The following is a 26,506-nucleotide window of genomic DNA, read 5'->3' as shown; positions in this document are numbered from 1 at the left end:
CAGGGGCATGCAAAACCTATGCTTTCATGTTTGCCATGCAATGCTCTGCAAGATGAGCATTTAAGTACACACACACTCGAACATCAGTCCCACCTGCCTCCCGAGGCCTTAGTGGTCGCAAGGCCCTTCAATGCTTACTGGCCACAAAACTTGTCCATAACACAGTTAGATATCTCCATACAGTGCTCATGAGTGCTGGTTATGGCACCACTGTCTTCTGAAGTGCATCGCATGAGAAGCCGGGCGCTGTCACAACCAAAGAGGGAGCCCCACGGCTCTTAGCGTAATGGAGAAATTCGACATCTACTGTACTAGTTAGTACTCGCATTCGGGTAAAGTAATTTGCGTGTGCGCGACCATGTCGGCCACTTGTTAAGTGTCAGCATACTATGCCACCTACAGATGTATGATCGAGAAAGGTCTTGTTGGCTACCTATTTCAATGAAACGGAGCTGCCAATAAAAACAAAATCAGCATAACCGCAGTAAGAAAAAGGTGAATTTCTCTCTATCTCAAATTATGTGCATCTGTAAAAAGCAGTTAATGTTCTTAGACTTATATATAGCTAACGTAACCCCCTTCTGTGACTCTTAGACTTATATATAGCTAACGTAACCCCCTTCTGTGACGAGCAGACCTAATCAATATGCAGGATATATGTGCGCTATTTCAGTAAATTCGCGAACATAAACCCTGCAATTCAGTGAATGAAGAGTGGATTCGCAGGTTTTAGAAAACACAAATGACGATACATTTGGACAGGTCGATTGAATAGGTAACACGATACACATACAGTTAGTTATCTCAAAGTTCCAGCATGAGCTGAAAGCTGCCAACAGTCGTTGACGTCACATGTGAACAACAGCAGTTTTTATTAATGCAAACACCTGGTAAATACAATACAAGAACTAGCAGAAGCCCAAATAAAGTCACAGCTAAACAGACTTCTACAAACGAGGACGGGAAGACGGGTGTTGGAAAGACTGGGATATAGCACACACCTACAGGGTTATAGCAAGACAAGAGAGGTATCGCGGGAAGTAAGAAATTGGTACCGAGTTCGGCCCATACCAAGAAACATGGACACCCGCCTACACCCGGGAAGGAGGCAGGCAAGGGCAGAGTATTATGAAAAAACATTCGGCCAACAAGACACGTTAAGGTTCACCGACGCAGCCTTATACGAAACCAATGCGAAGAGGGCGATAGCCACGGTCACAGACTGCGAAGGCCGGGAGGTAGTTAGCGCCTTGATCCAAAACTGTACAGTCACGGAGGCAGAGGAAGTGGCTATCACACTGGCCATTAGGCAAGGAAGAGAAACGGGAGAGAGTCTGACGATACTGTCAGACTCTCAATCCGCGTGCAGAAATTTTCAACGGGGTAAATTATCTGAGGTAGCGCACCAAATCCTTACTTCCACAAGCGAGCCAACAAAACAATACACTCAAACACTAGTGTGGATTCCGGGGCATGCAGGGATCACGGGGAATTTGTACGCAGACAGGGTAGCCCGAGGATATGCGACCTACCGTGCGCCCAGCAGCCTCGCAACAGAGGACCTGATTCCGATTAACCCTGACTACACCACAATACTACAACACTACAGCGGCTTGAGGAAAGTATATCCGGAGCCGCATAAAAAGCTCAGCAACGAGGAGGCCATAGATCTGAGGCAGCTACAGACTGGCACCTTCATTAATTTACACATATTACACATGATGCATCCCACGACATTCAGAGACGAGTGCCCGTGGTGCGGGAAAACCCCTACCCTGTACCACGCAACATGGGAATGCAGCTCACATCAACTACAAAAAATTGAAAACCCAAATGAAAGACAGTGGGAGGCTTTGCTGGCCAGCTCTGACCCGGAGGCTCAGCTCTACCTGGTCACAAGAGCTCGCAAACTGGCGAAAGCCAGTGGTGCCCTGGACTGGGGGCGCCAACCGCTCATCAGTCTCGGTTGAAGAGAAGAAGAAAAAGATCCCCGAGCAGTTAATAAAGTTCACTCACTCACTCTGGATAAAACGATTTACTGGTATTGGTCACACTGGTGAAAGCAGACACAGATTAGTGAGAAGCATCAATGATAAGCAGCATCTACAAATGTTTCTCACACATTTGTTCATCTATGTGAGAGCACATAAAAAAAAACATTCTCCATAAACAGAGCTCACTTCTCATTCCCTGCCATCCCACCAGCAATATCTGTTTGTAAACAGCTAGTAAATGATGGCACCAGTCGTCATCACTGTCGGCCCGTTCCTGGGAATATAGTGCACGCATTGTGTAATTGCAGAATGGCGTGCTATTGACTGGAAGCCCTCCTTTTAGCAAATGCATGAGATGTTTGCTAAACAAGTGTTATAGAAAAATGGGCAAGCAGTGGTGGAAATCAATGCCATGTGCTAACTGTTGAGCATGGACTGCTGTAATGCAAATAGTAGCACTGCGGCTCATCTAATGTTGTGCATTCAGTTTTAAACCAACGTCTGCTCCTTCACTTCAGTGCAGCAGAAACGAGCATGGCTGTTATACTGAGCCAATTTATATGAGCACATGTTTTACACATCTCTTATGTACCAGCCCTACCATGGCCTCTCTTTAAGTATGAATGAAAGTAGACAAATGGGGCCTCTCCTCTTACCAGCCATTGATGCCAATGTAGAGGCCCAGGTCAAGAAAAGCGGCCGCCTCTTCCCTGCTGCCATCGAAGGAGTGCACCTGCAGCAGAAACAACCACAGGGAAGGTTACCACCACCTTCTGACGCCAAGACACGTCTGACAGTTGGCAGTAGTCATCACCACAGTAAACTGTGTCCAAGGTCTAACTTTTGAGATTGCTACCACCTGGCAACAAAACCAGTTAACAAATGCGATGTGAAAAAATTCATAGACATAACAGTCTGAGAGATGAAGTGAGAAAGCAAGTATGAAAAACAAAGGTTTCTCAAAAAATAATAGCAAGAAGTGGCAAAAAGCTTTTTTTTTGCTTCTTCTATATGATGCCACCATTTTTAAACACATGAAAAGTTCCCACTAAAACTAGTCACTTCTTGAAGTGTAGTTTGCAAACTGGCACAAACAAAGAGCTCCGACGATATCTAGATGGCTCAGCTCCTCATTGCCCAGACAAGATACCTATCGATGGAGTGAGTCACATTTACAGCTTTTCAGGAGAGACCTGTGGGCTGCACAGATTCACAGTGGTACATGATAGACATATGCAGATCGCACTGCCTGCTTTTGTGACACCACCTCACTGCCTGCCTGCAGGCAGGTGACATCCAGGAACAGCAGTGCAACGACAACACCACAATAAGAGACCTCAGGTAATTGTGCCATGCCCCACCCCTTCTCCATGAACCCCGCCGGGGTGGCGCAGTGGTTACGACGCTCGACTACTGTTCCCAAGGACGCGGGATCGAATCCCGGCCTCGGCGGCAGCTTTTCGGTGGAGGCGAAAAGCAAGGCGTCCGTGTGCTGTGCGATGTCAGTGCACGTTAAAGAACCCCAGGTGGTCGAAATTTCCGGAGTCCTCCACTACGGCGTCTCTCATAGCCTGAGTTGCTTTGGGACGTTAAACCCCACAAACCAACCAACCTTCTCCATGAAACAATTCAGTCAGCATTATGACCCTCAATGTGCAACCTGAAAGATGCTCAGTCTTTGCCAAAATTATATAGCCCAAGTGGTTCCCTTCTAAGCCCTGTAACAACGTTTGTTGAGCATCTCAAGTATTCATAATCTTGCATGTGACTAGAAGTGTTGTTTGCACCCTTGAGCTCAGGAACTACAAGAGTGGCAGTGGCATCACAAGTGGGGAGAGGGGGCAAAATGGCAACCAATTACTGTGCTAAAAGGTGGAAATGCATCAAACGCCTGTTGCTAAAATGAAGAGTAGCAAGTCTGATCATTACGTGCTAACACCGCTAAGGTGGCACAGTGGTTATGGTGCGCAACTGCTGTACCCAAGGACACGGGATTGAATCGTAGCTGTGGCAGCTGCTTTTCGATGGAGGCAAAAAGCAAAGGAGCCCGTGTGCTGTGTGACGTCAGTGCAAGTTAAAGAACCCCAGGTGGTCGAAATTTCCGAAGCCCTCCACTACAGTGACCCTGTTAACCAATGTTGATTTGGAATGTTAGATCACACAGGGTTCCGCTTACTCTAATGACACCACTGCTTACAGGTCTGAGAAGCTAACACATTGGTCTGTATATGTTTCACAAATACTGTACCTCCATGGATGCAATGCACTGCAAACTAAACTCGCAACGCACACTGCTGATTACACATGTACAGCATGAGCCTTGCTTGAAAGATATCCAGGTCAGAAAGCTGCCAAGTTCTCCTGTACTGTGGCCACAGGGTGCAAGGCTAAATACCATACTGCTTCAGCAATGCCAGCACAGAAAAATGGCAAAACATTCTGTATTACTCCACAGGCATTCTCTGTTCGTCCACAAGCCCTTGCTTCATGTTCGACCAGCCTTGTCATCAAGGGTGTCTCATTTAATCACTAGTTACTTCTTGGCTCTTGAGCACTAAGACATAAAGGAGAGGGGGGGGATACCAAGATAACATCAAGAACGGCTGCAGGAGTAACAGTAGTAGTAAGTGGTTATTTACTAGAAATAAAAAAAAATCAAGAAAAAAAAAAGGAAAGGGAAAGATGTTCGCCAGCCTTGGTATCTGCTATCTAATAGCTGAAGCAACTGAATAGGGGTGGCTCAAATACAGGGATAGTAAGAAGCGGTAAAGGAAAGCAAAGAGGTGAGCGACAGGAAGAAAGAATAGGGTGGGTTGAAAGAAGATAAAAATGAGGTATATACACTAAGGTACAATATGCAATTGGTTGTTTGAGGCCCGCCCGTGATTGTCTTAGGTCACTGAACACTCGGCACATCGGGCAGACCTCCACAATAGCTGACGCGACTGCACTGCCGCAGTTGTGTGGTGGACTCTCCCTCTCCTCATAAGCGGCACAAGAGGCCAAGAGCTGCATCCTAGCGAGGAGAGACGACAAGAGAGGAGGAGAGCGCGGCAGCAAGAGTGGACACAGGCGCTGAGGTAAGCGCTGCCTCACGGGGAGGCCAGAAGGTACAAAAACACAATCCGAGCACACGCTTTGTCCAAGTTGCTGCAAAAGTAAACAACGCACGCGTGCAGCAGACTGCACAAAGCACTGACGGCTGACGTGGGGCGACTGGCCATAATAAGAGTAATACCACAGTTGCAGCATTGTAGGTAACAGACATTAAAAAAAAAAAAACATCAACAACATCCAGCCAAATCCTTGACACTGTTGCAGGAAAGAGTAATGCAACAATTAAAATAAAAATGCCAAATATTTCCAAGTAAGCCATTACTGAATGACAGAATTTAGATGGGGCATGTGGATCACAACGTGTTTAGGTAGTGAATTTAATTTTTCAACCGACAAAAAATTATTTCTTGAACACATTAGCACATCCGTGCAGTCGAGTGCTCATGCTAGAGGATGCTTTGATGGGAGCAACAGAGTGGAGTTGCAAGAGCTAGGAAAATAATCGCGCAGCTTGTGTAACTGACACAAAAATTTTCCAGCTATAAACCACAGCATGGATGCAAACAGATGATCCATAGCCGATAATGCAGAACTGAGTGTCACAGCTGGCTACTATACAAAGTGGACAGCACAGCTGCAAATGTCTTCTGGGACCTCTTCAAGGTTAACTTGATGCAGATTGCAATCTGCTGGAATCAGTGTAAGTTGGTAAGGGCCATTAAATATGAGTAATATCGATTGGTTGGTCGTGCCAGTGTGCTTCCATAATACTTGCATGAATTCAGCTTCATTAGCCACGTGGTACAGCAGTCTCACATTGCATCATCATCTCAGACCAATGAATGATAAGATATGATGACACAGCACAAGACGCAGTCATGTTGGAAAAGACACTGAAATGTTTGCGGGACAATTCTTCATGAAAGGGCTAGAAGTGGGCTGAGAGCATGAAGCCATGCAATGCAAGACAACAGACAGAGCTCCGAGAGTGGCTGAAAATGCCTTCCTGGCAGCTCTGCTTGTATCCAACTTCATAATATGTGTAATGCGTTAGTGTTAGAAACTCCACCGCAGAGAAAACGTGTCCAGTGTCCAGCACAGTGCCCTGTATGCTTTGCCCCCTGCAAAATGCGGGGAAATGGGAATCCCCCTCTCCGCCCACTTGAAGTGAAGGGAGGAAGAAGCCAGAAAGTGGCTGCAAGTCGGGAACAACAAAAAAAAAAAAGGGAAACACTTTGAAAAAATGAGAATTACTAGGAATGACTCAGCACAAAAAAAAATGACTGCGGATGAGTAAGAAAAAATTAAAATTTTTCTCACCCCCTCCACCTGCCATGGCAGGCAAATAAAAAAATTGGAGAAAAAAAAAATCCTCTTCCTCACTTGCAAGGAACCCAGAGGGTGTCCATTGTAGACAGAGGAGGTGGCCAACCAGCTCTCACCGATTAATATGCTAAGCTCTTCAAGCAAGGAGAAGACCTAATGCAATTTAACTGCACAATGGTAGTCAGGCACCCCCGTGAATTTACTCATGGCAACACTGAATGGGCACTGACCACGGCGCCGCCAAAGAGCCCCCGGTTCCGCTGCAGCACGTCCAGCAGGTCGGCTGCAGCCCGGCGGCAGTGCAGGAACAGGGGTAGACCACCACTGGGGCGCACCAGCTGCAGCTGAAGCTCAAGATAGCGCAGCTGCATCTCCCGCCCACAGAACTGCAGCCGGTCATAGTCTGCGCACAGGGCATCCCAGTCATGACCACTGACGATCCCAGTGATATGATCATGGCCGAAGGCCCCAACTTTCTGACACTTTAAATTCAGTAAGCGAAGAATAAAGAATTCACAATGCTTCACAGGGACACCTAAGAATGTTTCAGAAGGCACATTTAGTGACCGTATTTTCCGGTGTATAAGACGCAGTTTTTTACAAAATTTTCAGCAGTGTGTCTTATACAATGGTGCGTCTTAAGTGCATTTTTTTCTTCCCGTCTTGCGCAATGTTCATAGACGAACTTTACCGTGAAACGGTAATGGTAGCGATGCCTGCGATTACAATATTTACAGTCATTACAGTGTTCTAGAACTATACAACCGTCTCACTGGCAGAATACCAAAAGGTGGCGACGTCCATGCTCCCCGCCCTTTCCACGCTGACAAGACAACCCAGATCAAGCCGACCCTCTTTTCCAGTTACGATTTACAACACTGTTTGGTGGCTATTGCATGTATGTTTTCTCGTTCCTGCATGTGCTTGATCATGTATACGTCAGAGCGCCCGCACGCAGCGACGATCAGCGCCACGATTGTGCGCAAAAAGAGGACATACTCGGAGTCAAGCAAAGGCGTCTTATATACTAATTCTTTTGTTGAAAGCCTCTAAATATTAGGGGTGCGTCTTATAAACCAGAAAATATGGTATGTTTGGAACAGTGTATGCATACAGGGCTATCGTTTTCTTTTCTCCAAGCTCTTCAAAGTTGGCAGAGCAGCCTTCCCAACGATCTGTCATGCCTAATGATGTCGTAACAACAATAGTAGCAAAAAAATGAAAATATGGCATCATTGGCATGCAACACAATTCTACAAAAAAAAATGCTTAAATTCACAATTTTTGGAAGGAAACTAGGGGACTCAATCACTGATCCTAGATAATTATTTATAGCACTGAATAAGCAGACCTCCAGCTCAAAATACCTTGTTTACAATATTTGGGCGTTTCCAACATTCCAAGCACCACTAAGTGTGGCACAAACTCAGAATTCACAGGTACTCGGAGTCAAGCAAAGGGGAGGTCCCAACAGTCTTTGATTTCCCATGAGGATTTTGAACAAGTAGAACAAATTTTGCAAGGATACAAATATTTCAAATAAATCTGGTAGCATTTATGCATATCATCATCATCAGCCTGACTATATCCACTGCAGGGCGAAGGCCTCTCCCATATTTCTCTAATTAGCCCTGTTCTGTGCTAGCTGCATCCACTTGAACCCTGCGAACTTCTTAACCTCATCCGCCCACCTAACTTTCTGCCGCCCCCTGCTACGCTTTCCTTCCCTCGGAATCCAGTTTGTTACCCTAAGCAACCATCGGTTATCCTCTCTTCACACTACATGTCCTTCCATGCTCGTTTCTCAGAGGGCTATGGAATGAAAAATGGTAGGGGTAACATTAAGAGATAGGAAGCGTGCAGAGTGGGTCAGAGAAATACCTCAAGTTACTGACATTCTAGTGGAAATTAAGAAGAAGAAATTTATGTACATAGTAGGTATTACAAGTATATTCACAGAAACAGCTCGTTCATTTGTCGCAAACAGGAAATTTGATTTGTTTGCTGCAAGCAATGTTTCTAGCTTGAGAGTCTAGTCCCGCTCACCAGCCAACTGTGGTTGTTTAAACGGGCTTTGAATGACATTGTAAAAAAAATATGTGTGAATAAAACCTTATTATGATTATTATTATTATTATTATTATTATTATTATTATTATTATTATTATTATTATTATTATTATTATGTGGGTTTACATGTTATAACATTTTTCTTAATCCCAAGTTTTGGCATGTAAGTGTAGATGTCAAAACTTCTTGCTGTAACTGCTCCTTGATTTTATTTCCATGTTATGTGTAACCTATCTTCAAGTCATTCTTTTTCGTTTTTTTCATTGATATTTCAAATTACTTTTGTATATTGTATCCACAGTGCCTTGCCAATGATGCCGAGCTACGTCACACAAGCGAGGTCACACAGCGGGCCATTTCGCTGTGATAATTAAGATTATTATTATTATCTCCTGTTAGAAACAACACTAGTGACAAGCTGGTGGATAGCAGCACGAACAAGTAAACATAGCAATGCTGTCTTTGCCTTAATTCTGATTTGGAACACTTTGGACTGATAAGATGGCTGTCAATAAAGTGCTTCACCGGTCTCTCTCATTCTAGGAGATCATGCTGACTGGTGTGAGGCACAGCGAGTAAAATTTTGTGTCATATATTTGAGATTTTTTTCGAACGGAGTTGTCTCTACAAGAAGTTTGTCAGACCTATGCCAATTCGTCACAAAATGCCAGCTGTGACATGAAAAGGGGACAAATATCCAATGTCCCATTGTAACAGGCCTGTAGAAGGACCACAACCGCACCTTGTCACCTATGTCTGGTTGATTCTGTGCTCTCTTCTGTCGTTCTGTAGTTGACAATGTGTAAGGTAGATTAGTTGAATGCCTTGTTGCGAGCAAAGAGAAGGCAAATACACAGATTTGAAAGTGTCCTAGCATCCATTGTAGTGACTGTGACACTGCAATAACTACACAGGTGGCTGCTGAATCACAATAGATGTACTGTCCTGCTTGGAGGAACCTTACCATTACTCTCATTTCCTCACGCATTCCTTCTTGTTTGCCTCTTTTCCTCTCTCATATTATGGCACTGCCTGGCACTAAAATAACACCTTGGTGTTGTTGGTCAATGCCGCTCAAATCAACTCATGTTCTTTGTGTTTGTAGAGCACTGGGCCAGTTGATATTCATGATCAAACGATGCTCAAAACTGAAAAAGCACACACAGAAGAATGGTACATACAGGAGCGCCACTGAATAAGCTGCCAGCAAGCATCCACTGAGTGGTTCCAAAAATACACTCACAAGTTTGGCAAGTAATTCACTGGCTGTGTGTTTCACAACTCCCCTTTTGCCACAGAGGATGTTCACTCTAAGCTAGCAAGCCATATTTCCTGCAAAGATTTTTCTGGGTCACATGCAATGCCAACTGCTTCTGATAACCACGGTGGAAAGCCTGTCCCCACACAAATCAGTAAGCCCTCAGCGTCAATTTCGCTTTAAAATCTCTGCCGAACTTGTACAACACAAGTAGTGTGGAGAAACCTAGTGGCCTAGTGTGGTGTTGATTTGTGCCAACCAGGATCAACACAGTGTTCGAGATAAACCGCAGTGCTCATCGGAAGGTGAAAGACGTGGGGGAGTGAGGAGCTCACCGAGCCCCATCTCGCCCAGGGCAGCCACCTTGCCGGCGCCCTGCCGCACCAGAGCGGACAGCTGCTCCAGGTACCGGTCAGGGGGTCCGTGTGGGCCCTCAAACTCCCCACACCGAGTCGGGTGGCATCCCACTGTGCTCCACAGGATGCCCTCTGCACCCAAAACGCATCAAAAGAGCAGACATCATGACCACAGTACAATGTTTTGACGAAGCCTCGCAAAGGATTCGTATTAAAAAAAGAACCACTCATTAGAATCCGTCCATGAACAAAAGCTATACAGCCATCACAGAAATTCACAGTTCAATTAAAATTCATCTTGGTCAGGGGATGGTCCTACACCATATAATTTTTATGTCACAACCGAAAGTTGCCTAATGTGGAAAATAATTTTGAAAGAATGCATCATAACAATTAGGAATTTGTTACTATAGACAGAACCAGAACAATTGCTGTTTTTCATTTAAAAGCAGACTAAAAACTCATACTACTAGTACAGCACTTTATATTTAACCACTTTTTTTTTTTTGCTTTTTTATATCTCTTCTTAACTCCCTCTTCAGTTTTTGCACATAAATTTGTCATTTGAGTAAGTTCACAATGTGCAGCCTTTTAGTTCTTGCACTAGGAGAAATCTGACACTCCTCACAGAAACAGCGAATCGCCTTTATATACCATCTCAGACCCACCTCGCCATGAGAGCTGCATGGACAAACGCTTTGTCCCCTGGAAGACAAAGGGTAGAATGCCCTTCACACTCCTTACAATCACTCCAATTCTTCTGTAGCCTCAAACACAGCCATAGTCAAATGCTGACTCACAGCTGGGGAACATGCAAAGGCCATTGATTTTTCAAAAAGAGTAGGTAGGAGTGTAGTAGGTAGGAGATAACGGCATTTGTTATCTGGTTTGATGCACACCATAATTTTACTAGTCACCATTTTCAAATCTTCTCAATTCAGTTAACTTGGCTTTCCTTGCAGAATACACACAGTAGCGATAAGTCTTGTATAAAACCAATGTGCCGGTTGCCCACTGACAGCCACTGTTCCCTTGAAAATCGGAGAACTAACTGCGCCACTGTGCAGATGACTGGTTGCAAACATGACGGCGACAAAGAACGGGCAACAGCAAACCTTTTGTTTTCAATCGCAATGAAAAGGCGGGGCAAGCATTGAAGCAGGGCTTGTGAAGCATAGTAGAATGGGCTAAGCCATGCCTTTCCAGAGCTCTTGCGGCAGTTTCTTCCAGGTGATCACTCTCATCATTCACAATTTTCGTACATAAAAATTTGGATAATGCGCATTTTCCGCATTTTTGGAGCCGCGCCGCGGTGGTACAGTGGTAAGACGCCCCACTACTGTGCTGGAGTACACGGGTTCGATCCAGACCATGGTGGCTGCATTTCAATGGAGGTGAAACGAAGAGGCGTCCGTGTGTTGTGCGATGTCAGTGAATGTTAAAGATCCCCAGGTGGTTGAAATTGCTCCGTAGCCCTCCACTACAGCTCCTCTTTCTCTCTTTCCACTTTCACTCTCACCTTCCTCTCTTCCCTTACAGCACGGTTCAGGTGTCCAGAGAAGCAAGTGTGACAGATACTGCACCTTTCCCTTCCTGTGAACCAATTATTATTATTATTATTATTTTCGGCCACAGAGAAAGAAGAAAACTTGCGAAAAAAACACAAGCCTTGACAGTCATGCGCACAGGAAATGAGCATCAACCACCTGGCATGATTAATTTTCTCACATCTTCAGTTTGCAATGCTGTTTCAGCCCATCTTGGTGCTTGCAGTCTGATTATGCTAATATGTGATCACTAAGTGGATTACATGCCATTGTGAACACTGCAGCCCGGCACTTTGCATTCAGGTACATCAGGGAGCAGGGAGAGGATGGTCTCGGTTGTGTTGTAGCTGAAGCTGTCTCTTTTGTGTTTCTTTCACACGTCATCCTGTTCTGTTTTACCAGCACACATCCCAAAATATACCAGTGATGTCAATCTTACAGCCAGAAGGCATCAGTGCATCATGGTGACAGTGCACCCTATTCAGTAAGCTCCTTTGTCATATTAACAAGTCAAACTGTCGTATTAACAATTTGTTCACTTGACAAAATTATGTTCAAAGAATTGTAAACATCAAACATAGCCTACAACAAAATTACTAGCACTACTACTGCATAATTTCCCCTCCCATATTTAATGCCTACTAGGCCTTACAGCTATATATTAATATCTTCATGAAGGATGAAAACAAAATTTGCGACACATCCTTCTTTTTTTTTTTTTCTTTTTTTCAAAGCTGTGCTTTGTGCAAGAGCATTTGCTTTTATCTTTAATTACCTGCATTCATATTTCAAATATAATTTGAAAGCACCTGTAATAGCATATTAAACTACAAAAATACTTGACTTGGACCCAACTTTAATGCTAAGCGTTAGTACCCCAATGTTGATAAAATTGTACAGCGGTTTCGGTGTCAACTGTTTGAAACCTCACAGCCTCAAAAAATCACAAGCATGTCTCTGGCAGGTGTTGTCAGGTGACATGACTGTTGCACTGATAGGTCGGCAGATTGCATGATATCACGAGATTGGTTGGCATGGTCGAGTGGAAGGAGCTGCAAACTCAGACAACTGCTTTCATACAGAAGGGTGAGATGGGAATCGAATACACCGGTGACATTACGACAGTGTGTGACGCTATGAAACCACAACTCAGTTAGCTTCTTTGACATGGGAATTGAACCCTCCAGGAACCTTTGATTTCAGACTGATGCAGATACAAGCACTATCGTCTCTGTAATTTTTTTGCTTAAGCGATAACGTCATCATGCAGCATGCTGCAAAAAAGCAATGCTCACGCACACATGCTGCATGAATATCCATGTCTGCAAATTTCTATTCCTTGCAATGACTTCACACCCAAAAAATGTGACATTTGCACATCTCTACCTTCAGGACAAGGTGGTTAACAGACAATGTCACTGTGAAGAATGATAATGATAACCAGCACAATAAAGCGAAACCATGAGAGTAGAAAAGAAATCAAGATGCTACTGGCAAGACATTTTTGGATAAAGGTTGAAATGTGAAGAGGTTGTGCAGCAACCAGCAAAAAACAAAATATGTGAGGTTGACAAAACGAACATTGTTAGTCAGCAACACTGACTTTGGTTAGCAAGCAGATGGTGGTTTGACGATATAGAGATAATTAGTGTATGAAGGTGAAGTGCAAGAGGAACTGGCAAGGTGGCCTTTTTATGACACAACATTGTGCAGCAGCTAGATTCAATAGGAGGCAATCAGACAGTAAACTTTTTCTTTTTCTCCCTGCTACTGCTTTGTTAACCACTACCACATACCGGTCGTCCAGCGCGCCACATTTTTTTGGGGCTGCCTCTGTTAGCCTCGGCTTGTTTAGCCTAATTTCTGTTTTGCGTGCTTTGTTTTCCTTCATCGTCATGAGTTTCCCCCACCATATTGCCTGAAGCTGCACCCTTTAAAAAAAAAATAAAGGCCACCCAACAAGAGCATAGTATGCTGCTGAAGTTGTCAACCAAGGGAGTTGCCACAAGTTTGCTTGTTCCTGGAGTACAACATGCTGTTGCACACATGCATTGACAATGGTGTGCACCAAACACTGTGCCTGCACTAATGGGCGACACTTGCCATGAGTGGTGGCCAGTTCCAAGGCATTGCGGCTGTCCTCCAAGCTGCCTCCAGTCACAAGCATCTGCACAGGCAGCCAGTCTCATCCTGAGCGTCACAGTGTCATTGCTACTACTACCAAGTCACTTGTGCATGGTCACTACTGGGCCATCATGATGTACCATCTCCACTAGAAAAGAACTTGTCAGCCATTTAAACGTTTCTCACAGGGCTTGGAGCAAACGAAAACCTAATTCAAGAAAGCTACAGATGCATACAGAGCAAGTGCATCATGATGCATGCTGAGCTGCTACTTGAACATTTAAAAATGCTTCCAAGTAAGTTATTTGTATTGCAGCATATTCCTTACTGCACTGCAGAAAAAAATAAACCAGCCAAAAAATCCAGTAGCCTAGAACAGTGCATGAAAAAAATTGTACAGTGCTCTTTTTTACATTTTCTTTCTACAATTCTGAGCATGACAAGATTCTCTGGTGTTAGCAACATGGTCGTTCTGCATGCACAGGACACCTGACACCTTAAAAACTGCTACCAGAGTCCCTTATCCTGACCTCTGTTGATGTGCCCTAGCTCTTTCTAAAACTATAATGAACTTATTTGACAAGATTCTCTGGTGTTAGCAACATGGTCGTTCTGCATGCACAGGACACCTGACACCTTAAAAACTGCTACCAGAGTCCCTTATCCTGACCTCTGTTGATGTGCCCTAGCTCTTTCTAAAACTAATGAACTTATTAACTTCTATAGAACCACTAAAAATGCTGATTGTCTTTCCATTAGTGCAGCTTGACAACCTTGAAGTTCTTCAGTTTTTGTTGTTTTAGCAATGTGAAACATCTTTTTCAATGGCCATTCCTTTTCCTTTTGTTATTTGCAGGCTCCCTCTTTGGGATAACATACTCTGGACAACTAACATTCTTCATCAAGCTTTGCCTTCTTGGTTGCTGTTTTAGCTTCTGCAGCCAACTGCATCTGATGAGAGCTCCAAGACCTCTTCAGAGTCTTAACTCTGGCTTGAGTGGAACTGGGGGTGCACTCTCTAAAACTCCTTGCGATAGACCGAATCTCATGCAAACCTTCTTCCCTCTTCAGGGCCAATTCAACACAATCACAGAGCATGAGACAACTTTCATTAAAGCTCCTTTCCCCTTTCCATGGCAGCATTGTCGTATGCTAGACAGAGGAAAGCTTTGACAAATGCCGCTACTAAATGCCATTTACACTTCAATGGCACTTTCACTAAAGAAAGAGACATGTTGCCAGATGATTGTGGATTTGATAATTCAGCTGAGAGGAGTGCAAACTTGTCCATCCAGGTTAATTATTAAATGGAGTGCAACTGCTTTGTGCACTTGCTGTGGCTTACTGAAAGCATTGGAGGCAAGTGATGATGGTGAAGAGGTTGGATTTATGTGCCCCACATCCCGTCACATTCCATCACTGTGTGTGGCATAGATCAAACAGACACCCTAATAATTTGTAAGGTAGGAGAAAGCATCTCTATGTTTGTGCCCACTGCAGATGAGCATGGAAACAGGGAGGCGCTGCTGAAGCATTGCAGCCAGAGGTTCTAGTGAAAACCAACTATATTGTCGTAAGTTAGGTCCTACTAACCTGTAAGAAAGTTGTTTTCCTGCCTTTGTTTCCTTCTTTTAGTGATTGCTGTTATTTGTGTTGTATATGTAATATTTATTCTACATTGTCTGTATGCAATAAAAGATTCTGCTCAGTGCCAGCACCGGTGAAATGCATTCCTTTGCCTTGCGCCGTTTTTCACACCATGACACATGCTCAAAGCTCCTTGGCCTTGACGCAATGTATAAGTACACTGCCAGAAGCAAAAAAAAAAGAAAGGAAGACCGTATGTGAACAACATACATAATAATTAGCCAAGATAATCTCATGTGACACCCCTCAATAAAAGCCAGCTCAGGAAATCTAAACTTCCCCAGTGGTATGACCCAAAATGTGCAACGACATGAGTTAGCAATGTAACAAATGGAAATGATTGCACCAACACAATCACACAAGGCTTGGCCACATGATAGTGTAAGAGCTTGACTAACAGGCAACACACTGGGCAGGATTAATACACAACAGTGACACATTTCAAACATAAAAGACATGGTCCACAACGTTAAAAGTTCGCACCTCCCTAATTAAAACCAAAAATTGGGCAAGTCGGTAAAGATTCAAACTTGTGTTGTGTCTTGTAGAACACATATTTGTACTTGTATCGCCTGCGGTGTATTACATGTTTGTTCTAGTCCCTTTCTTCTTTTTTTTCTTTTGCTGCAAAATATGACTCACCTAGTGTGCATATACTGTCACATGATTCCTTAAAAGATGAAACCTGTACAAAGGTTAACTGCGTGAAGCCGTGAACCCAATCGTGCACAGGGAACTTACTGCTTGACCTGCGCAATGCGTCCCTCTATGTATGGCCGCAGCACTAGGCAGCTGCCGCCTTCACCTTCGTCGTGGTTTTTCCGTTCCAAAAACTTTTGTGTGTATCTGTACTTCACATTAAGGATCTGCTCGTAAAAAGTGTACAAATGTATGACTTGTGGAGGCCCACAGGTAGCTGCAGCAAGCTTCCAATACACATTACTAAGATACACATCACCTTTGAGGGCAATGAGGGAAAGATCACTAATGCCATATAAGTGCATGGTCACAGGTGAGCCAACTGCTAGATCAACAGCCCACCAAGTGAGACAAATGAAGAAAGAATCAAGTTGACGAGACAGGCTGCTTTTTTTTTTTTTTTTTGTTCCCAAATTCATCGTTCACTCTGGCGGCAATGAAAGACACTGACCCTGTGGACTCCGTTGGCTTTTGCTCTTTGCAACACCTGGTCCAGGTCATCTGGGTGCTTGCGCGATCCATTGTACAGGCCACGAAACATGGGGTCTGAAAATGTCCACAGAAGGACAGTCACAACATAAGAGGGTGGCCAGTCCAGTACATTGTCACCCTATCTATATGTGCCAGATTTACATATGAAGAGTGTCAATCGCTTGACTTGCCCTGAGACACAACGCCAGCCAGTGTAGAAATAAATTATTCCTTCTGGCTATATTAATCAACAGCAAGAGAGCTAACTGGATGTTATAATCTCCTCCCACTCGTCAGAAGTAGTAAGTGGCAAAATGAGTTTGGGGGTATTTTGCTTTTACACAACGAGGAAAAATGACTAGTGATGATGACACTATTTCTTTCTCTCTCCCCTGCAGCCACGTTTTCAGCGGTACCCATACTGCGTCAGTACCTGGAATACACTGACGCTGCACGTCTTTTTTCTCTAGGCTCTCTTTCCTACCTGCTAGCCTGCACTTAGTTGTTCATGGCTTCCTGACTCATTTTTAACTACACCTCTCGATTTGTGGACATACTGCAAACATCATCGCACATTAGCAGAACAAAGGTCCCTTCCAGTGACTTCAACCTCTTGAAGATTTAACAGAAAATAGAGGGGGGGGGGTACCAGCAAACATGAAAGACAAGTACACAAGAAAAGAGACATTGGAATGGATGGGCAAGGACAGGAAAGTTGGGATGTTCATTTTCAAAACCGAGTATCCTTGAGTACTGGGTCATTTTCTGAGCTGCCTCGTTATTTGGAGGCTACCGATGTTGAGTTTAAAGGCAAATGTTTTTTTTACAAAAGAAAAGAATGTGTTAAGTTTGGCATCACGCCAGTTCTGTGCAGTATTTTCACCGCTAAAATGGACAATCTGGTTAGCCTATCGCTGAACAACAGCCATGTGATTCGTGTGTTAAGGTATGTTATCTTTCTAAGGCTGTCACCAGGCGATAGTGAAGGATATTTTATCTGCGTTTAGGCCTGCATTGTGGCCTAAATTTAACCCTATGAAATTGACAGTTGACAAGGCTATAAGATTTTCCTTGATTTACATCTAAGCTTCCATGACAATGCTCATGTTTGCTGGACTGGATGTTTTCGCCCCTGACAAAGAGTATCGATGCTGCGTGAAACTACTAATCATTCAAAGCTGGTCAAGAGTGGTGCAGCAATGGGACGCCTTCTGGATGCAGTGCAGAAGAGCAGCTGCCACAGGATGGCATATAGCCTGATACAGCAGGTTGAGAGGTTGCTGGCAGCAGGTTTTCCATTCTCGGTTATTAGGGTGCAGCTGAAGCACCCTAATGCTGCTGCTGCTGAAGCCAGGTTGTGGACCACTGTCATTGGCTCAAATGAAAAAATTTGAAACAATACCACGCCTACATAAAGTCATCCACAATGTCAAGAAGCTGGGTGAAACACACGGCGTAAGCACTGTATTTTGCACTTTTTGCAAACTGGCTGGTCTTTGTGTGAGAACTGCAGAAGAAAGAAGCGTGTAAAATCAAGCCAGTGAAACTCTTCATTTTATACAAGATTGTTGCCACTTACTGCATTTCGCTGGCCTGTGGAAAAGTGCATGCGGGCAAGAGATTCAGGTAAGCTAAATGCTCACAAAAACATAAAAACTCCCTACGAGGAGGAGACCCAGGAAGGAAGGCATTTGGCACTTCATTGCATCAGTTACAGAGAGTGTAATGAAACTCAGTCGTTTGAGCGTGTCACCATTTTGGGCAGGGGAAGTACTAGATATGAGCGGGAAATCTTAAAAGGTTTTCATATCAGTAATTAAAGATAATTAAGTAAGTGACACTTGACTTTGTTCAACCAGGAACATGGCTACTTAGTGGGTAGACCCACCACAGTAGCTCAATGGTTAAGACGCTCGGCTACTGAACCGAAGTTCCTGGGTGCGAACCCGACCACAACAGCCGCATTTCAATAGAGCCGAAACGTAAATGTGTCTGCATGCTGTCAGTGCACGTGCACGTTGTAGATAGAACCCCAGGTGGTCCAAATTATTCCGCAACCACCCGCTAGGACACCTCTTTTTATCTTGCTTCTTTCATTACCACCTTCCTCCTTTCCCTTACAGTGCAATCAGATGTCCAATGAGAAGTGTGACAATTACTGTGCCTTTCCTTTCCTGTAAACCATTTGCAATCTACAACGTCTAGTGGCTACATAAGAGTGGTCAGAGCTGCCATCAATGCACATGTGATGGGAGTAGTTGGAGATATGCCCATGTCAAACGTTTTGTGTGGCAATAGTATGTTACAACAAAGCACAGTTAAAAGTTCAGCACTGTCCGTATCGAATGTCTCATTTCAGTCTTTTGTATCTGCTGATTCCCTCTTTTCGTTACAATTTCAAGACGCATCAACCGGACTAAAAGCTAGTTCTATTGCACTTCCAACGCTTGTCAACTTCCCATGTTTATCACATTATCGGATGCTTGACATAATTTTATACATCTTTAAGGCACATTTCGATTGATATCCCAAAAGTATGAGACAAGTGATGCAGAAAGGATTCCCTAGGCTTATTTCAAGTGAATGACACAACCTGAATGCATGCCTTTGCTACAAGGCATGCATTCATAAAGTTCACCAGTGGGGCCTTCTGTGGTAATATAAAGGGATCACAAAACCCAACAATTAACCACAGCTAGATAATTCGCCAGCAACGACAGCCTTGGTTTAAGACACAGGCAAAACTTATGCAGGAATTTAGCCACACTTGCTAAGTACCTGAAATGTGAAGAAAAATTGGCAGCTGCTATTTTAAATGCCAGCCCATTTGGAAGAAGAGAGAGTTTGCATAAAGTCACATCATGAGCAGCAGCACACAGCCTTTCAGCTTGACTCGGCCTCTGGCCAGAGGAGGACACCACCCACCAGTCAGGTTGGCCCCAATGTCAATGAGCCGGCGCCTGGCTGCTGCCATGCTGCTCCTGTCCTCAGGCCACTGCGAAAAAACGGCACTAACTCATCAGGGGAACCACCAACACAGATAGTCGCATTGTCAGGCGGTCCCAGGACACCAGAACCCCAGTAGCTGCCATCCTTTTCCCCTGAAATTCAACCTTTTAATCCTAAACATCACTAGTTATTCATATACGTTTTTTTTTTTTTTTTCCCTTTGTTTATTTTGAACTTGTATACCTTACTATACAAATGCAAACAAAATCAAAGCAGCTGCCTGAAAAGGAAACATCAGCTTAAAATGGGTACTGAAATACCAAGAGTGCCACGTCATGGCCGCTCAGTGGCTAGGGTGCTTGCATACTGAGCTGGGGCATCCTAGCTACGTGGCCATGTTTCGATGGAATTAAATGCAAGGCGCCTGTGTACTGTGTAATGTCAGCGCAAGTACCCCAGGTGGCAGAAATTATCTGGAGCTCCCCACTAAGGTGTCATCGATAGCATTGAGCTGCATAAACCAAACCAAAAGAGATCGTGTAATTTACATAGTTGGGCCAAACACTCACCCCAGATTTGGACTGTGCAGCCTATCACGGAAACAAGAAAGGCTTTCATCACAGGTCATGAATAGAAATTTACCCCTCAGAAGAAACCTATACTACTGTTGTATCCCCTCACCTACAGGACAGAAACTAGGAGGCCATTGGAAGCTGAACAATACTTGTACCTGAACTTGTTGCTTCACACCAAGAAAAGGTTCAGGAGTGCAAAAAAATGGGAAGATTTTAACGTATCTAAGTCAAGCAGGATGTGCAAAAGCTCCTGTGCAGAGATGGAAGTAGGAGACGATGACATGCAATGCACAGTGCGAGACACTTGCAGTTTAACAAGCAGGTAAGTAGCAGAGGCTATAGCCACGACTTTCTGCACTTTCTTCCCATGAGGAATTCATTGATTCAAATCTGCTTCACTCTGAAGGCTTTTGCTTTTCGTCAAAGCTTGGCATATGCAAGCCACAAACATTCTTTATTGGGTCTGACCATAAGAAGTGGTGCTGTTGCAGTACAATTATCTAGGGGTTGAACTTAGATAATACTGCATGAACGCATCATTTAAATTGCCCATGTCAGGGCAAGCTGACTGTGATGTCACAATCTGGTCGGAGCCAAACAGGAGCCAGGCACAATTAAGTGTTTATCGTGCGAGCGCTTTCACACAAAAACAACATGGAAAAGCAAGAGGATGAGTGCTGTGTCTTAACTTGCATGTCTTAACTTGGCAGTGAGCTTTAGACAGAAAATTGATAGACCTATCGTTAAAGGGACCATGAAATGCTATCTACGAAAACTAAAATATGCACATGAGCAATAGATATCCCATCGCTCCTCTCCGTGACACAGAAATTCTTAGGTGAGCTTCATTAGCACTGAAGATATGGGCGATCGAAAATTATGCTCCTCCTCTCCTCTTCAACTTAGCATGTGCCAGCGTGCAAGGAAAAATGAAGAAAGCAAATCACGCAGTGCCCAACCTTGCACTGTCCCGCCCGCGTCACTTGGGAACATTCAATGAGCGGGCGTACCCAGCAAGCGCTGCTGACGTCATCAGGGAGGGAGCGTGTGAGATGTTGCACTGATTGATTGCAAGCAGTTGACAGGAGCACTTTTTAAAAATTATTTTTAAATTATAGGCTACACGCAAAGCTTTTAAATTTGACACATACTCACAAGGACAACCACTATGGATTTTTCAAATTAGAATATTATCGGAAGTGCCGTTTCAGGCATCCTTTAGGAAAGAAAGGGTGGGTAGTATTGAAGCTAACCCTCATCTTGTACAAGAAAAATAAAGAAGACTAAGCAGGTTACTAGCCTGGCTCATGCAACACCTATAACAGACCAGTTCCACAAGATGCATTTCATGAGAAGGGGGCCATAAGACTAGAAACTACCTTCGAAACAGTTGCCACAGATAATAGCCTGTTGTGACCATGACCATGATGGCCAGCTGACCATGATTATGCATCCATTCTCGAATCTATGCTGCTCACTTTCTGTCTCAGTGCCGCCCCTACATTTTCTTTCCCAGAGCTCCCATCAATCAACTAGGGTTTTTCACTGGCTTCCCAATTTTGGACACAGAAGTGGGCAGTTGTGGAAAACAAATTTTACGTACTTTTTCCCAAGGAATACTGAATAGTTACAGTTCATAACTGTCTATTAGATAAGAAAACCAAGGTCAGTCCCTTTGTTGTAGATAAAAGGCAGCCTGTTGTTCCCTTGGATGAGCATTGATATATTTGTGTTTCGTTCCTGTCCACTGTATTCTTGCTGTATGTTCCCCTGCAGAAATGATAACCCCCCACATTAATATCCATAAGATGGACATATTAATGCCCATCTTAGAATTCCAGGCATTGATAAAGTTGCTCCAGCATTCTTGAAGCAGATCTATATGCAACCCGACCTTCTAACACTAACTCCTTCAGAGCTCCCAAGCATTTGCAGACTTTTTTTTGTATCCGACACCCAGCACCAAACACATATTTTGGACTAACTTTTCAGTTTCTAGTTTTTGAAAATTGAGTAGAGCTCTTTTGGTGATTACCTCAGAACACAATAATTGGTTCTTTTTTCACCTTTGCTGCTACTATTGAAGCAGTAAAATGAAAGTATACAGAACCATCGAACAAAAAGGCAACTGGAAATTAACCCCTTCAAGCGCTGTGTCCACATATGTGGATGCGACCAAAATTTCACTATATATTTGCACGGAGTGCGAATTTCTGCCTTTGAATTTTGCACCCATAACATTTGGACCTGCCCTGTCAAGTGTTTGGCAACATCTCTTGTTGCTACAGTGAAATTTGTTTGTAAACAGCAAGTAAAGATGGACGTCACAGTGTTTTATGGCGGGACGAATCAGCAGGCCTTATTTTTGCATGCCTCCTTCTAAACCAATGCCTAATAATACTATTTATTGTAATGAATGTGTCAATAAGGGAATGTAGATGTTGCATGCCAGATTTCATTATGATTATAGACATAGAAAAAGTTCTTCAGTGGACTTTCAGAGTTACGCATCTGGACACGGCGTCTTAATGCTGAAATTGTTAAAGTGTCCGCGGCGCTTCGTTATTTCGTGCAAGTGCAGCACATAATATGCTGATTTGCATGCAGATGTCACAGTCTTGAAGGCGCAAGGTATTCTCAGAAAAAAACATTTATTCATACTTAATAATTACTTAGAAAATGCAGAAAATGTAGCAACGCTTTCATTCATGTAGCAGCTTTGAGGTTCCATGTCCGCATATGTGGATGCGAATAAAATAGAAATATTTCAGCACAATCTTTTATATTTGAATTCTGCCGGGTCTACTGATCATGCATGATGCAAAAAAAAAAAATTTTCTTTTTCCTTTCACAAAATTTAATTGGTGCTGAAGGGGTTAATTTATAAAAGCTGGGCTGTTGAGCTCTTTCAAATGAGTGGAGTAAGCAGGCGAGGCATTCGCGCAGTATGCGTTTTGATGGCTGCAACACAACTGCTGCTCACCCATCACAGGCTTGACACGAAGTTTCAACGGGGTTCCTTAAATGCAGTGGAGGAAGTAACTGCCCTAAGCAAGTGATGACTGTGAGAAGCTGCACTACGCCCACAGACGATGTTTCATGAGGAGGTAGAGCCTCACGGTCTCCAGGGACCAATATAACACAAAATACACAACTGAACTAGTTAATTCGAAGGTCTAATGTGTCCATGGCTTCTATACTCTCATCTTTCTCCTTTGCTTCAGTATAACTCTTGCTCAGTATCTACTTTGCAGCTGCACAAATGATACTAGAGAAATGATTTCAGGATATTGGTATAACATTTTCTGGTTTAAATAGAAAAGTCCAACCCATAATCCTACCACACCCTCACTTAAATAGGTAACAGAAAACATGAAGCTGACACCCATAGGCTGTTGGATCAATTCTGAGCAAGACATTCGAGAGCAGTTTGAACTGTGCCCTCGTAGGCTTTCTGTGGAAGGAGAATATTCTCTCCCCATCTCAACAGAGTTTCCATACTGGTTACAGCCATTCTTCAGTTGTCGCCAAACTTACACATTTGGGCAGATTTAGTTCGAATGTATTTCACAAGCACACTTGACATCCCCGCAAATGCCTTTCTGATCAAGAATGGTGAGCAGGCTGGGTTCTATGGTGCTTTGCATGGCAAAGTTTGTGATGTGCTAAGTAAGTGCATGCTCTAATCTGCTCTCGCTGGGGTTCCACAGGGTCCTTATTTGGACTCAATCTTGTTCTCTGTGGCTCCTTGCAGTCATACATTGCTGTACACTACAACACACGATAGTGCATAGTATGCATTTTCTTCTTCCTCACTAGGCGGAAAGGTTTTCTTCTGATTGAGCACGTGTCAATCACACAGTGAACAAATCAGGTGCCATGTTTCAATTCTGCTCCACACCTAAGTACACCCTTTCATGTGATGTGCTACATGCTGTTCAATTCATATTGATCTACAAGGTCTAATCCTTGCCTCACACATGTAGAATGCGGTAGGGCAGCACTTCCTTGTTTTATCAATTTGCAAGCATGTCTGCGATGTTTTCATTCTCCCTTAGAGTAATTGGCTGGCAGGAGCATTGTGGACAGGTTGTTCCATCGCCTTGCTTGAGCACTCTCGCTTTCCTATGTTATTATTATCAAAAACTTGAAGATGTAGAGGCATAAGGTCACCAGTCTCAGGAATGGGCCAAGCTACAATTTTCGCCTCAAACCTATTCTAAGACTGCCTTTTCAGACACAAGACAGTTAATTCATTTGCCTCACTGGCTACCGTGAAACATCTGACACAGCATATGTGAGCCCCAAGGCAACGCGGCGCATTTTGGTAGAAAAGTAATCAGGTTACGACATTAAGAGCCGCATAGATATAATACTTTTAACCTAGGATTATTTACTGTTCGAATGTTAACAAGTACGTCTCCGGTTTCAGCAACACTAAGAAGAAAAAGAAATGGTATGTAATCTCCAGGCGCAAATAAGCAAGCTAAGTAGCTGCCATTTACTGGCCGGTTTATACTCTTCTCTAAAACCATGCCGATTCGCTGTTTTTCTCGAAGCATTCACCCAAGCGATGCGCGCGTAGCTGCTGAACTGTGGGGCATCCTGCCCTGACGATTTTTTAACATAACGGAATCGTATAGACGGTGAAATATCTGCGCAGATGTTTTACATCTGCATATAGAAAGTAAGAAACAATTCCGGCGATGAAACGCGCAGGCCATATGCAGTGCGCGCAAGAGGCTGTGCGCTGGCTGCACGCGTGCAATACAGCGCGGATGCTCACCTGTGATCGCTCAAGCGTTCTTGGCAGCGACTGGGCGCATGACGTGCGCAGACTCCACATCGCACACACTGCTCGAAGGAACCGTTACTTGCACCCGGGGTTGTTTTAATCAAAAGAGCGGAAGTCAGAACGGGTTTCTCGAACGGGAGACGCGGTTTAAACCCCGCGCCGCCAGCCGGACGTGCCGGTACCGGTTTGGACGGAAGACGGCGGCGACTAGAAAGCATACACATCGTCCGAGCTTCCTCTTCCTGCGTCCCGAATGAACGATGCGAACAAAAGAGAACACAACCGATGGAAACGAATGCACAATCCAAACCGCAAAACGTGGAACCGTCAGAGATTTTGCTGCCAGTTGATGCGATCGGGGTGAGCAGAAAGCCAAACCACCATGCAACACACACACGGATGGGTTTAAATGCGTACAGTGCACACGCACGCTGCTAGCACGAGTGTAATCTTCCCAAAGTTCATCAAGGATGAAAGACCACAAAGCAGCACAAATGACTACTTACGCGATCGCATACCTTCGCGTGTAGAATGATCACGTCTGATCAAAGATCTATGCATCGCAATGGACGGATTTCATAAGACACAGGTAGACAAATGAAAGCGTGGGCAAGGCTTGTAGCGACGCTTTTCAATATTTTATTTTGCATCGCAGTCTGGTCTTCACCTGTAAAATGATAGCAAAATATACATTTGGCTTCTAAGTCATTATGTACTACGTGTAGTTGTCGAAAATTACGCTAATCATCGCTTCTCTACGCACACACAGCTGGGCTAGGTTTCATACGGGTTTCATGGATTATTTCAATTTTCCGCACACCTCTATTTCTGTCTTTCGCTTCCTATAATTCCCTTTCCTACGTAGAGTAACATTCCAGGGAATTCTTAACTCCGGCTAAATTCTCTGTTCTGCATTAAAGAGTTTCTCTCTCTCTCTCTCTCTCTCTCTCTCGCTCTCGCTCTCTCTCTGGGTTTCATGAATGGTTGGCGGCTAGTTTGAATTTGACATGTTTTGAATGACGCGAGATTTCAGTTTTCGATCAAGTTTGTTAGGTTTTTTCTTCCAGAAAAATAGAGCGAACAGTAGCTTTGAGCTTTTCCTCAGTCATTAATGTGTTGTCACGTAGACATGAGGACCAGGTAGATTGTAATCATGGAAGACAGTTGAGCTAGTTAGTGTGTATTCGTTAATGAGTGCGACATTGCAACTAGCGCGGAAAGACACAAAGGATAGCGACAAAAGGTACCGACGAGACAGCACGCTAATTGTAATTATCACAGATTGTAATCGCCCAAAGGGCAGCAGCACGAAGACGCGATGCCGACGCCGTCGATAGTAGTGCACACGATCTGAGGGTCACGCTGGTGGTTATACCGCATTTGAGTCGGTCGCCGAGTTAACACTTCGCGCCGACAATGCAGCAGAATCAGCTTCCTCCGTTCGGAGCATGCACAGCAGGTGAAGCAAGTGGTTATCAGAGGGGTAGAAGCTGCGGTTGCACGACCATTTTGTACGCGGAGGCGCAGTCATGGGAGCTGATTTGAAAGTGGCCGGGGTGGGGGGAGCACAATCATTTCACTCTCGACAAGCGATACATTTTTGCAAGCAACAATCATGCTGAACCCGAATTTCCGATG

The 26,506-nt window shown here is 44.1% G+C and overlaps 1 protein-coding gene across 4 annotated transcripts in view; it reads right to left on the bottom strand.

The window, feature by feature from the left end:
• Window positions 1–25,494, bottom strand: part of LOC146179789 (deoxyribonuclease TATDN1) — a 30,816-nt gene extending 5,322 nt beyond the window's left edge. The window contains exons 1-7 of one of the 4 annotated variants that reach the window (XM_084579348.1): window positions 25,375–25,494; window positions 19,475–19,544; window positions 16,530–16,624; window positions 13,712–13,775; window positions 10,041–10,193; window positions 6,608–6,780; window positions 2,651–2,727 (exon numbers count right to left, since the gene is read on the bottom strand). In XM_084579348.1, coding sequence (XP_084435474.1) covers window positions 2,651–2,727; window positions 6,608–6,780; window positions 10,041–10,193; window positions 13,712–13,775; window positions 16,530–16,624; window positions 19,475–19,523 — 611 coding nt within the window. In that variant the 5' untranslated portion in view covers window positions 19,524–19,544; window positions 25,375–25,494. Of the gene's footprint in view, window positions 1–2,650; window positions 2,728–6,607; window positions 6,781–10,040; window positions 10,194–13,711; window positions 13,776–16,529; window positions 16,625–19,474; window positions 19,545–24,859; window positions 25,321–25,374 lie in introns of those variants that run through there. The other 3 variants (XM_084579349.1, XM_084579350.1, XM_084579347.1) reach the window with 3 other exon arrangements.
• Window positions 25,495–26,506: the final 1,012 nt, after the last annotated feature.

Source organism: Amblyomma maculatum, chromosome 9 (assembly GCF_055883805.1).
Source record: "Amblyomma maculatum isolate TAMU_Amacu chromosome 9, ASM5588380v1, whole genome shotgun sequence".
Classification (NCBI taxonomy): domain Eukaryota; kingdom Metazoa; phylum Arthropoda; class Arachnida; order Ixodida; family Ixodidae; genus Amblyomma; species Amblyomma maculatum.
This window is presented reverse-complemented; position numbering and strand designations above follow the sequence as displayed.